The following is an 11,385-nucleotide window of genomic DNA, read 5'->3' on the forward strand; positions in this document are numbered from 1 at the left end:
GTGTGCTGTCATGGGCATGACATGGCAGTAAAGCTGAAAAGCAACTAGAAAGTACAGAATTGTACTTGGGCATTGAGCAGTAAAAGTATTGAACATATTTATGTAAGAGGGGTGGCATGTAGAGCTACTCTGGAACTGAAGAGTGCTGCAGGATTAAGGAAAACTTTAATATGGATGCCCACTGCATTGTACTCCTCCAAGCCACTGAGTCTTGCAGTAGCTGATGAAAGCAGGGGTGGCCACCTTAATGATACCTGCCACTTTGAGCCTTCATCTGCTGCTGGTGAAGCACAACACCCAGTTCACATCAGCTAAGCCTGTTCCACATATCATGCAGAACCAACTAGTGCTTAGACTAGTGCAGATGATGGCCCTTAAGCTGTACTAGATTTCACTTTGGGCTAGTACTGATAATGCTGTATGAGTCACCATATTCACAGCAAGTAATCCTCAAAGCAGTGTTTTGTGAGGATGCCTGTATAAATAGGAAACATTCAGCTGTTCATATTGCCATGATTTCATACTGGCATGGCACAGAGCTTCAGCTCTCTAACTTATTAGCAAGGTGCACAGACTCATCACAGTCAGTTTCTCAATGCATGTGTCAGGAACAGACTACAGCCACTAGAATGGGGAAGGCAAACAGGAAAACATTGAAGAACATCCTTGGAGGGGAGAATACTCAGAGATCACAGATCACAACTGCAACTGCAGACTGAGGCAGTGGGGCCAGGAGGCTGCAGAGAGGGCCGCAAGTGCATTCCTCAAGCTGGAGGCTTGCTACTGCTTATCACAGTGGCACGTGAGTACAGGCAAGTACAAGGCACATGCACCTGCCCAGCTGCCGGGGTACTTTTCAAATTGAATAGGGCAACAATGGAATTTACTGTGAAAGTCTGAGTGAGCTGCTAAAGCAAGGGATATTTCCTTTTCCTGTGATACGTGCAAAACACTTCAGGTAGAAGCATGAAATAGATGTCCTTCTCTGGAGGAAGTATGTCTATTGTTCCCAGAACACCTCACACTGCTATAATAATGAATGCAGCAAGAATAAATAAAATTACTCGGCAATAAATTCACACTGAGGCATTAAGCCTACTGTAGCAGGTTCAAGGGGCATATTGAAATAGGGTGGGAATTTACAGCAAGGCAAATTAAGCATATAGAATTAACCATCAAACAAGACACAATGATAAAAAGGATATTGTTTGACTACCCTGCCATACACTAGCTTCTGCTTGAAGAAACAAGACCACCTGGCACAGGTGGGGCTCAGGCTAGTTCTCCCTTTAGCCTTTAATAGACTGGTCTCTCAAGTAAGCTGGATACAGGTGCAGATAAGTTTGCTATAGGAAATATAATAAAGATCAGTCTTTTCAAAGAGAAGCTACCTCAAGAGTTCTGCAAAAGGCTTGGTGACTATGCTCAATGGAAAAATTAAGTGTCAGTACCATTCTCATTTTCATCTGTGTGTACCCAGCTCCATAGCTAAGAGACAGACTGGGGCAGTGGTGTAGGTTTTACTAGCTTGTGGATCTGCTCAGATGGTGACGCTGTAAGTTAGTCATAGAGTCAGCTCATAACACTTGGCTGAAGTGTGACATTGCTGCAGAGGACACCACCACTGAGAGCACCAATAGCCCACAGAGAGCATCATCTACAGGTAACCAGTGCTAGTTCTGCCATTATAACCAAACACTACAAGTAAAATTCCTAGCTGCAAACCCAGCCCCAGGGGAGTGTGGGAGTTCAATCCTGATGGTGGGCATCTGACCTAATTAGATCAAACTCTTCAAGTACAATCCACTAAGTGCACAGCTCCTGCACTTCAGCTGCAGGCTGAAAAGGAAGCCAAACAGATGCAGTGTTATTGTACCTTTCTCCTCTGAAGTGGCCCTCTCTCCAAAACCTTGTGCAAGATGAACAATGCATTTGCCAAGAGACCATCACCGTAACACCAGTGACTCCATTCCTCAGCATTTTGTGAGGACCATCCCTGAAAAGCTTGCTTTGGCTTTTGCCTACACAGACAAGAACACCAACTTAGCCAAATGCAGACCACCTGTACCAGTAGAAGTGATTCAATACTTACGCAGCATTTCTCAATCATTTTCTAGTGATGAAAAACAGGTGTAGGATACTTTGTACGTCAACTAGGGGTGTGCAAACTGAGTGAATACTACTGATGTTTTGTTCATGAAGGATAGCCTACTCTTACTTACTGCAGATATCAATTTGATGTTAACTTCAAGCATATGATTAGTTCGAGAGCAGGATCAGTAACAGAAACCCTTTCCACCTGAGGAAAGTCCACAAAGTCCTGAGTCAGTTGCTTCCAAGACCATCACTGATTTACAATACACCTCTAGGCCTGTCACCAATGCAAGTTACAGAATTCACAATATGCACCCTCTGAGCTGGGCACAAACCCACCTGATCATTTGAGCATGCTTTGCAATGCTTTTATTTTTATGCTTTCCTAAACTACATCTCACCAAGTACCTTCAACAACACCAACAAAACCAAAATAAATCTGCAAGTAGAGCTCTTCTTTTCTTGAAGAGCCCTAATCAAAAACAAAAAAAAAAACCCTTCCCCTTCAGATGATGTATTTGAAACTGAATGTGCTATCGCAGGAGAGGCGTTTCCCTCTGCATCTCCCACAGAGGTCCTGGCGGTGGGGCCTCTTGGGATCCACGTGGCGCATCTTCACGGGGCAGGTGCACCGCGTCTGCTTGCAGCTCTGAGGGAGAAGGCGGCGGTCGGTGAAGGCGGCCGGGCCCAGGAGCGGCCGGGCTCACGGCAGGGCAGGGATCCCTTACCTGGCAGGTGATGTCCTCCACGCGGTACGGGTTGTAGGACTTCTGGCAGGTGCGGCAGAACTGACGGAAATAGACCTGCGGGGAAGGCCGGTGTCAGCAGAGGGGCGGCGGCGAGGAGCCCGAGCCGGGGCAATCCGAGCCGGCCCTACCTTGTTGGTGCCCTGGACGCACCAAACATAGGCGCTCTCCCAGCGGATGTTGCAGGCCTTGCAGTGGTAGTACCCATACTTCTGCTCCAGGAACTGCCGGAGACAATGTTACTCGACGGTGCGGGCGCCTCCCGGGCCAGCCGGGCCCCGCTCTGCTCCCCGGCGGCCGACACTCACCTGGAAACGCAGGCGGGTCTTGCCCGCCGACGACTGCCGCTTCTGGGGTGAGGCAGGCGGCTCTGCCGGCGGCTGGGCTGCCGGCTCGGCGGCAGGCTGTGCCTCGGCTGCCTCTGCCACCTCCTCCTGGCTTGCGTCCGTCGCCGGCTCCGGCGGGGTGGCCGGGCGCTGCCCCAGAGGCTCGGCCGGGCGCTGCCCCAGAGGCTCGGCCGGGCGCTGCCCCAGAGGCTCGGCCGGGCGCTGCCCCAGAGGCTCGGCGCCACCGTCGGAGGGCTTCTCCCAGCTCGCCCGCACGGCTGCCGCCTCCGCCTCCCGCTGCTCCCGCAGCGCAGCCGGCTCCTCCTCGACGGCCGCCGCCTTGTCCTGCTGCTGTGGCCGCCGCTGCGGCTCCGGGCTCGGCTCCTCCAGGAAGGCGGTGAGTCTGCGGGACGCCACGGGCGAGTAGACTGCGATGGTGCGAGGGAAGCGCACGGCACGGGTGCTGGTGGTGGCGGGGCTGCCCAGCTCCTGCCCCCGCTCCGCCTCACGGGGCCGCGGCGCGGCGGGGCCGGGGCGGCGGCGCAGCAGCGTGCGGGGCCCGAGCGAGCACTGCACCGAGGCGTCTTGCCGCGGGTTCACCTGGACGCCCACCTCCTTGGTGTTGGCCTTGCGGAGCCGCGGCGTCAGGTTGGGGTTGACCTGGGAGAGGATGGCCTTGAGCTGCGCCCGCTGGTAGTTGTCGAAGTACTCGGCGGCCGCCTCCCCGTAGCCCGGGAAGTAGCTGCTGCCCCGCGGCCGCCAGCCGCCCGCCGCCCCTCCTTTACCCTTGGGCGGTGGGTAGCGGTAGGAGTAGGGGGGGTAGGCGGTGTACAGATAGCTCGCCATCGCCTCCTCGGCCATCGCACGGGACCCGGGGTAACCCCCGGCAGGTGGCCTTAAATACCCCCGGGGCGGGGCCGCGCTTCCCTCGCCCCCGACGGGCGCCGGCCTTGCGGTCCCTTCCCATCCCCACCTGGTGCGCGGCCTTGGGCCATCCCCCACCCCCATCACAGCCCCCAGCCGATGCCGGCAACGCGGCTCTTAATTGCCTCCACGGGAGTAAACAGGAGATAATACGGGTTTGGTTCGGCTTCGCCATGTATTTGTGGTGAGAACAATGAGAACAATGCTTTTACAGCAGGTGGGAGGCACAGAGACACACACGCGACGTGTTTTTTCTGTCATCTGAACTGACACTGAGTTGGCACTGACTCTGTAGAACACTGTTTCTTCCTTCTACCCATTCCTGCTGCACTCAGCCAGGCAGCAGCCTCCTTGCATGAAGTTTTACAGTTACTGGTTTGTGTCGCAGTGATGCTTTTTTTTTTTCTTTCTTTTTTTTTTTTTTTTCACATTTACTTTTGAGGAAGTAGAACTGTCATGGTAATAAACACATATCACCTTGTACAATGGGAGCAGCTGGAGAAATGATAGAGGCTGGACAGCTCCGCTTGCACAGCAGCGAGCACAGCTCCAGCCTGGCTACAAGCACAACACACATTCATGTCTTGGGGAGTTACCTCTTTGTCTTGCCTAAAGCGCTGTCTGAGTTGGCTCCATCTGAATGGAGTTGTGCTCCTCTGTGGTCACTGTGCCATATGAAGTATCAGCTACCTCCTCTTCCTTCAGTTTCTTGTAGGAAATATCTGTGTCTTCCTCTTCACCAAGTGTATCTTGCTTGTAGCTGTCTCTTCCATACATCTTGTATGCCAGCACAAACAGTCCCGCTTCCGCTGACTGAAAAAGCGCATAAAGCAAGGGAAACATGTACATGCTCCCTATGAGCTCCGGGGAGAAGGTGAGTTTTAGGATGGCAGTGCAGAGCTGGACGTTTTGGCACCCCGTTTCCAAAGATACTGTTCTCCTGCAGTGTGGGGGCATTTTAAAGACAGTGGCTAAGCCATATCCCAAGGCGTACCCTGCCAAAGGCATCAGCACTGCAATGGCGTAGACAGACGCAGGAATCTGTGCCAACAGATCTGGACCCAGCATGGTCCCAGTCAGGATGAACAGGACCACCAGAGTCACCAAGAGGGACCACAGGGAAATCTGGCAACAGATACAGACGTGATAAACAACATGATAAACAACATGAGGGCTATTATTTAGAAAGGAAAAGCATACCAGGTAGAGACTTGCTAAAGAGTCTAAACCGCAAAATATGGCTGTACTGCCCTTCCCAGGTTTTCTCCTGGCCTGGGATTTTGGTGGTGTTTGATCATATCCCAGGAAAGGAAGGGGGCTGAGGTCGTCATCATTTTGTTTTGGGATGACTTGCTGGGAAACAAGAATCAGGACTTGTGCTTCACTCTTCCTTTCTCAATTAAGCTAATGCAGTTGCATGTTTTAAGAAAGCGTGGCCGTGCCTGCAGGTTGGTTTTGCCTGACGTGGGTGCAGAAAGTGTGGGAAGCAAGCAGGATGTCATGGAATGCCTCTGCTACAGGGTCCAGGATGCCTGCCCGGCTGCAGCACCACGCTGCCCTCCTTCCTGTGTGCTGCGATAGGCGGTAACCCGCCATCTCCCTCGCTTTCCCTGCCCCAACGTTTTATTTCAAGACTGTAAGTCTTTGTATTCCACCTAAGTAGTTGAATATGCCTGTGTGAGACTAACACCGGTCTGGGGGGACTAGAAAGCTTACTGCCTTCTGCTCCCTGTCCCCGGTGCCACCCTCCTCCCCTCCGGGCGCTGTGCCTACCTTGACCAGGAGGTCGGCGGTGCGGGGGTGCCGGTATCGGATGAGCACCCCCAGGCCGATGGGCAGCAGGGTGCTGCCCAGCGTCAGGCTTACCGCCCCCAGGGGCAGCAGCTGCACCACGGCCGTGTTGATCCAGTGGCGGCTGTAGATCCAGAGGCAGAGTGGCATCAGGAAGAGGGCCAGCAGCGTGGAGGAGGCCGTCATGATAATGCTGCGCCGGGGGAACCAGAGAAATGCTCCATCACCGCGGGCCCGGCCGGGGAGCAGCCCCGGGAAACCCGAACCCCGGCTGGAGTGGGTTCTGCAGCCAGGCCGGGCACTTCCTCACGGCCAGAGCCCGCTCGTTCTCCTCTCTCCCCTCTCCATCCTCCACCTCGTTCCCTGCTCCGGCCAGGGCGCGGGCACGCAAGCTTTTTAGGGAAGGAGGCAGGAAGCGTGTGTCGGGGCTGTTGTAAGATCCTTCACGGGAGGGGCAGGAGAGCGGTGCCGCCGATTCCCAGCACGCCGTACCCGCCCGTCCGCCCGTCCCGGCTCCGCCGGCGGCAGGTGCCCAGCGAACCCTCCCCGCCTCCCCCGGCCGGCTAGGGGTGAGGGGCAGCGGGGCACCTACCTCAGATTCATATCCCCGTCGACGAGTACCGACATGAGGTTGGAGAGGTTGCCCCCGGGGCAGCAGCCGCATAGCAGTACAGCCACAGCCGCCACCTCGTCCAGGGCGAAGATGAGGGCGAGGAGGAATGCCAGCAGCGGCATGGCCACGAATTGTCCCAGCAGCGCCAGCAGCAGCCCTACGGGCCTCCGGAGCTGCTGCCCCAGCTGCCCCAGCTCCACGGCGCAGCCCAGCCCCAGCATGGTCACGCAGAGCCCCAGCCCCACCAGCACGCTCAGGCCCTGGCTGAGGGAGCGGTCCCCGAAGGTCTCGCCGCCCCCCGCCAGAGACCCGCCGTCGGGGCCGCCGCCCGCCGCCGGGGGCTGCGCGGAGCTGGCCATGGGCTGCGCGGCCCCGGGAGCCGCCGGCTCCCCGCCAAACCCCGGGAGAGAGCGCGGGTGGCGGGGCTGCCGTCAGTGCGGGACGCGGGGAGGGCTCGCCCCGGTGGGCGGCGGAGCCCGCATCCCTCCCCGGCTCCGCTCGGATCTCCGGGCGCTGGCGATGCGCCGCGGCCGCGGTGCCCGGCTGCCTGTCTGCTGCGGGCGCCGCCCGCTCGTCCCCGGACCCACGCGGGGCCACCCCCGGCGTGGGCGGTGTCTCGCTGCCGCCTCGACGGCGGTCATCGCCGGCCACCAGCGCCGCCCGGCCCCGGCGGAGGGAAGAGCAGGCGGCGGCCGCATCCTCCTCTCCGGTGCGACCCCCGGCAGCCTCTTGTGGAGCCGGCAGGGCCCGACCTTTCCAGCAGAGGACTTGAGGTACCACAGGATTTACTTTGGCGTCGGCAAGGTCAATTAGCGTAGCAATGTCGCGCGATGTGGGTGGGCAGCACTAGACCCCTCTGCTGAGGGATTGCCAAGCTCGTTCCCCATCCAGGCAAGTTGCTGTTGATGTGAAGCCTTTGGAGTGTGTGAGGAAGGATGGAAAGCCCTTTTATGAGGTCGAGGAGGCAACACTTTCTGCTGGTGGGGACCCAGAAACTTGTCAGGAGAGGTGATATCTTTTAAAGGGTAGTCAGTACATGCAAAGGAAACAGTCAAGCTCAGAGGCACACAGCTATTCAAACCAGGGTAAGACATGTAGTCCATCACCCAAAAATTGCATCCAAGGGTGATTAAACGGTTTTCAGTCATAAAATTGTGCTTGCAACATTTACTTTTCATTTAATAATTGTGTGTCACCTCATTCCTTCAGAAGTGCAGTACTGTATAGAATGCCCAACTAGCCTCACAAGGGCAGGAGTTATTGAGAGAGGAGGGCAGCTTCCAGGGGCAGGAGATAATGTCAGTGACGCTCACTCTTGGCCCTACTATTGGCCTTGTCTTAGGAATGAAGCTCTTTCCCTTGTTCACCTGCAGGGTTTAGCTGGGGTCACAGCCACCACTTTTACCCCTGGGTGAGGGTAGCTGATCCAGGACAGAGCATCCCCAGTTGCTGCCCCTTGGTTTCTGCACTTCATGTGTGGTTCTGTTTCTGCATGGAGCCTTTCGGGTCACAGCTGAAGGGGGACACACCGGATTTAAGGAGAGAGCCTATGGGAGCTGCTCTGACTGGCTGCTTGCCTTCAGCTCCATCAAACAGCAAGTTTGGGTAAAATTTTAGACTGTCCCCAGACTCAAGTAGAAATTATTGGTGGCTTGAAAGAAAAACAGACAGTTTGCCTATTAAACCTTTGGTTCTTTCTTGGGGTACAGGTGACACAAGAAGTGCTAGTAACTGGTGACAAAATCCTGAGAACGCAACTTTGCCAAAATGATGCCAAGTTCAATGTTGTTCTGCCTGTGTTTGTTTCCTTGTCATTAGCCTAAGGAGGGCTCAGGGAAGATGAGACATCAGAGATGAGCAGCCAAATAGGATCCGGATTGCTTTAGTTCATTCATATTTTTGGGCTTTAGAGGAGGGAAGCTCAGGATCTGGTTGGCTTTTTGAGCCAACAACATTCTCTGGATTTAATTTTCTCGTTTGCATAAACAGAAAGGATTTCAGTGTATTTATTATGCTTCCTAAAGTGTTACCACTGTTATATGTTATTCCATCTGTCATGTAGCCAGTACTTTGCTTCACAACATGCAGGTCATTTGCTTATCATACCCTCCCTGGTTTGTGAGAAGTGCCCGGGTGGTTCCCTGTGGTGGGGCTGACCAGGGATCACTGTGGGCAGACCCAGGATGGATCCACTGTGTGAGCACAGGGCAGCTGCTTATTGAGCAGGTGGGGAGGGTGCAGCCAAGCCTCCTGCTTTATCTCTGACTGTCACTCCCCAAACTCCCCACTGCAGCAGGGCTGGTCACAGGAAGATATTTTTATATGTGTGTGGCACCTATGGTGCAGGCAGTTACATGAGGAGCCCAGGAAGCAGATGCAGGCTCTTTCAGAGACCACCCAGTCAGCATAAACTTCAGTTTCAAGGGACACTGAACTATAGTGGGAAAATGTCATGAATGCATCGCAAGAAATCAAGACCTCTTGAGGATTTTGTTATAATTTATCAGCTAAAATTAAACTCTTGGTTTAAACATGAACAGTGAAGCTGCCCTCAGGGAAAGCCAAGTCTGAACCCAGTCAATGTTTTTTTATGTGTGCTAATTGTCCATTCACAAAGTACCTCCACACCAGGTGGGCACCCAGCATATTTTCACATGCAGCATTTAGAATGAAAAAACGTTGTACCTGCTGCTGAGCATGGTTCTTGTCTCTAAGTTGCTGCAGCCTGTCCTGATATGTCATCATGAAAGCACAAGCTCGAGTCTGGAGCGATGCTGAGTAGTTTTGCAGCATCTGGCTGTGAGGCAACCAGCTCACACATAGTGAACACCTCGGTGTATCTAAATCCATGGATAATTCCTTTCTGCTTTCTTTTATGGAGGGCAAGAGAAAGGATACTGCCTACCCTGCTATTACTGGAAACCGCAAATTGAATATTTGAGTATAAAAAGACTTGGCAAGTAAACCTGATCATACATCATTCTCAATTATTCCTTGTTAGTCCTTCTGTTGAAAAATGGGTGAAAAGGATTAAAGTTAGCAAGAGCAAAGAAGAGGTAGGGAAAGGACTGCTGAAATACAAATTTGTTGTAGTTTGTAACTTTTATTCAAAATATTGCCTTACAATAATCTTAGAACAGGGTTGATTTCCACAGAAGAGCACTTGTGCTATAAGCCAGTCTGGAGAGGCAGAAGTCTCTCAAAACCAAGAAATTTTGTTTGCTCCTTTATAACAGGATTTTTGTGCCTTCCCTTTATTCAACTAGAATCAAAGGTGAAAAATAGAGGATAAACTTTTAAGTTTTAGACTTTTAAGGAATTTTGATTGTATGGTAAGGAATGAGCGAAGCAACCTTGCTGTTTACTCAATTAGTGACTGCTTCAGCACACTGTGTGATGTTTCAACCACTTGCTTCTCTTGACAGAGATTAAAAGCATCTGGCATAGCCCAGGACTACTGCAAAGTTGCAGTTGTGTCTATGCTTCCTCTTGGTGACCCCCAAGAGAAGCTGCTGTGGTTGTTGTTCATTGAGCTGAATTTGGGGCAGCAAGAGGAGGTTTGGTGTGTGCCTGTTGCTCTGCAGGCTCTGGAGCCTCAAGCAAGAAGGGTTGGTTTGCAAATCCCTAGCGAGTTAAGGATAAGCCAGTCATGAACGCGGAAGCCTGAATCCCAAACATGTTGCGCTTCAAGTGTGTGCATGTTGTAGTTACAAGCACTCCATAAAAGCAGCCAATGGGGCTGGGTAAGAAAGCAAATGGTGGTCACCCCCTCTTTTCCCTCTCTTCCTATTTCAGCTCAGTATCCATTTCAGCTCCCCGCTCCTCTCCTCCTGCCTTGGCTCTTGCATGCTGCGCCTGGGTCTGCGGGAAGTGGCGTCACCCTCCCCTAAGTCATGCTCTGCCTCTCTGCACGTCCGTGCCGGCTGATCTGTGGAGCTGTGCCGGGTGTTTGCAGAGGAAGAGAGGCTTCTGAAGGATAGTCCTGGAGAATGGAAAGCTTTCAGTCGGCACCTTAAGGCTGTGGTGCTACTAAAGACTCTGGGACAAAATACTGCTGTGAAAATGATGTTCAGGTGAGATCTAGCAGGAGTAGTTTCTGATTTCCAGGGGATGTACAGTCCCTTCATTTCTACCTTATTTGATATGCACCTAGGCTATGGATTGAAATAAAATTAAATTAAAGATTTAATAGGGAAATAATCATTTACCACGGGAAAAAAGAAAAGTCTTTGCTGTTGTTTGCTGCCTTGAATTAAAATATTCCTTTATTGTGTATTGTGTGATCCCCTCCATGCAGTTTAGGGTAATTTTGTGGTAAACTCCATGAAATGCATAAGCTTGATCTTATTTATAATGTAGATCCAGAGCACTTATTTTTGTGGCTTAGGAGAGTTAGGAATTGGAACCTAATTGTGCAGAGATATTGGTGCTTTTGCTTGTTTGTTCTTCCATGGTTATCTTTGTGCTAGGAAGGATGTGTCTCCTGGTCCTTTGCTGAACTAGGATCTGTCTCCCACTCTGTTTCTCAAGAGCAGCAGCACACAGAGGACTTTGCACCTTTTGTCATTCCCACCCATAGAAAAAACCCACCCTCACAGAGCCAGCAACTGTAAGATCTTAGCAGACAAGTGACTTTTTCCTTTTTAAAACATTTATGTTGTTTGGGAGCTTGGTCACTAACCAGGTGAGAAAATAGATTTTGGAAATAAGAAGAAGCATTGGATCTGTGAAATTAAGTTTTTCCTAAGAAACCTCCCCAGCCAGACACAGGCAGGAACTGCTTTGGTGAGGATGTGCCGATTGTTCGATGTTGCTCCTGCCCAAAGCTGCTTGTGTTTCACAGAAAGGCAGAGTGCAGTTGTACCATGTAGGTGGAGAAAACACAAGAGTG

General features: G+C 52.5%; 3 protein-coding genes across 3 annotated transcripts; 1 reads left to right on the top strand and 2 right to left on the bottom strand.

Annotated features, from left to right (window-relative positions):
* Positions 1-2,508: 2,508 nt before the first annotated feature.
* On the bottom strand, positions 2,509-4,206 carry ZAR1 (zygote arrest 1). Its single transcript, XM_058837329.1, has 4 exons — positions 3,149-4,206; positions 2,972-3,064; positions 2,823-2,897; positions 2,509-2,743 (listed from the first exon to the last, which is right to left on the bottom strand). Exons 1-4 carry the CDS (start codon positions 4,172-4,174, stop codon positions 2,600-2,602), a joined length of 1,338 nt encoding a protein of 445 aa, XP_058693312.1. The 5' UTR covers positions 4,175-4,206; the 3' UTR covers positions 2,509-2,599.
* Positions 4,207-4,240: 34 nt separating this feature from the next.
* SLC10A4 (solute carrier family 10 member 4) lies at positions 4,241-6,997 on the bottom strand. The gene is made up of 3 exons (XM_058837330.1): positions 6,474-6,997; positions 5,864-6,074; positions 4,241-5,215 (listed from the first exon to the last, which is right to left on the bottom strand). Exons 1-3 carry the CDS (start codon positions 6,851-6,853, stop codon positions 4,700-4,702), a joined length of 1,107 nt encoding a protein of 368 aa, XP_058693313.1. The 5' UTR covers positions 6,854-6,997; the 3' UTR covers positions 4,241-4,699.
* On the top strand, positions 6,852-10,257 carry LOC131579212 (uncharacterized). Its single transcript, XM_058838845.1, has 3 exons — positions 6,852-6,858; positions 6,930-7,267; positions 9,920-10,257. Exons 1-3 carry the CDS (start codon positions 6,852-6,854, stop codon positions 10,145-10,147), a joined length of 573 nt encoding a protein of 190 aa, XP_058694828.1. The 3' UTR covers positions 10,148-10,257.
* The last annotated feature ends 1,128 nt before the right edge of the window (positions 10,258-11,385 follow it).

Source organism: Poecile atricapillus, chromosome 4 (assembly GCF_030490865.1).
Source record: "Poecile atricapillus isolate bPoeAtr1 chromosome 4, bPoeAtr1.hap1, whole genome shotgun sequence".
NCBI lineage: Eukaryota > Metazoa > Chordata > Aves > Passeriformes > Paridae > Poecile > Poecile atricapillus.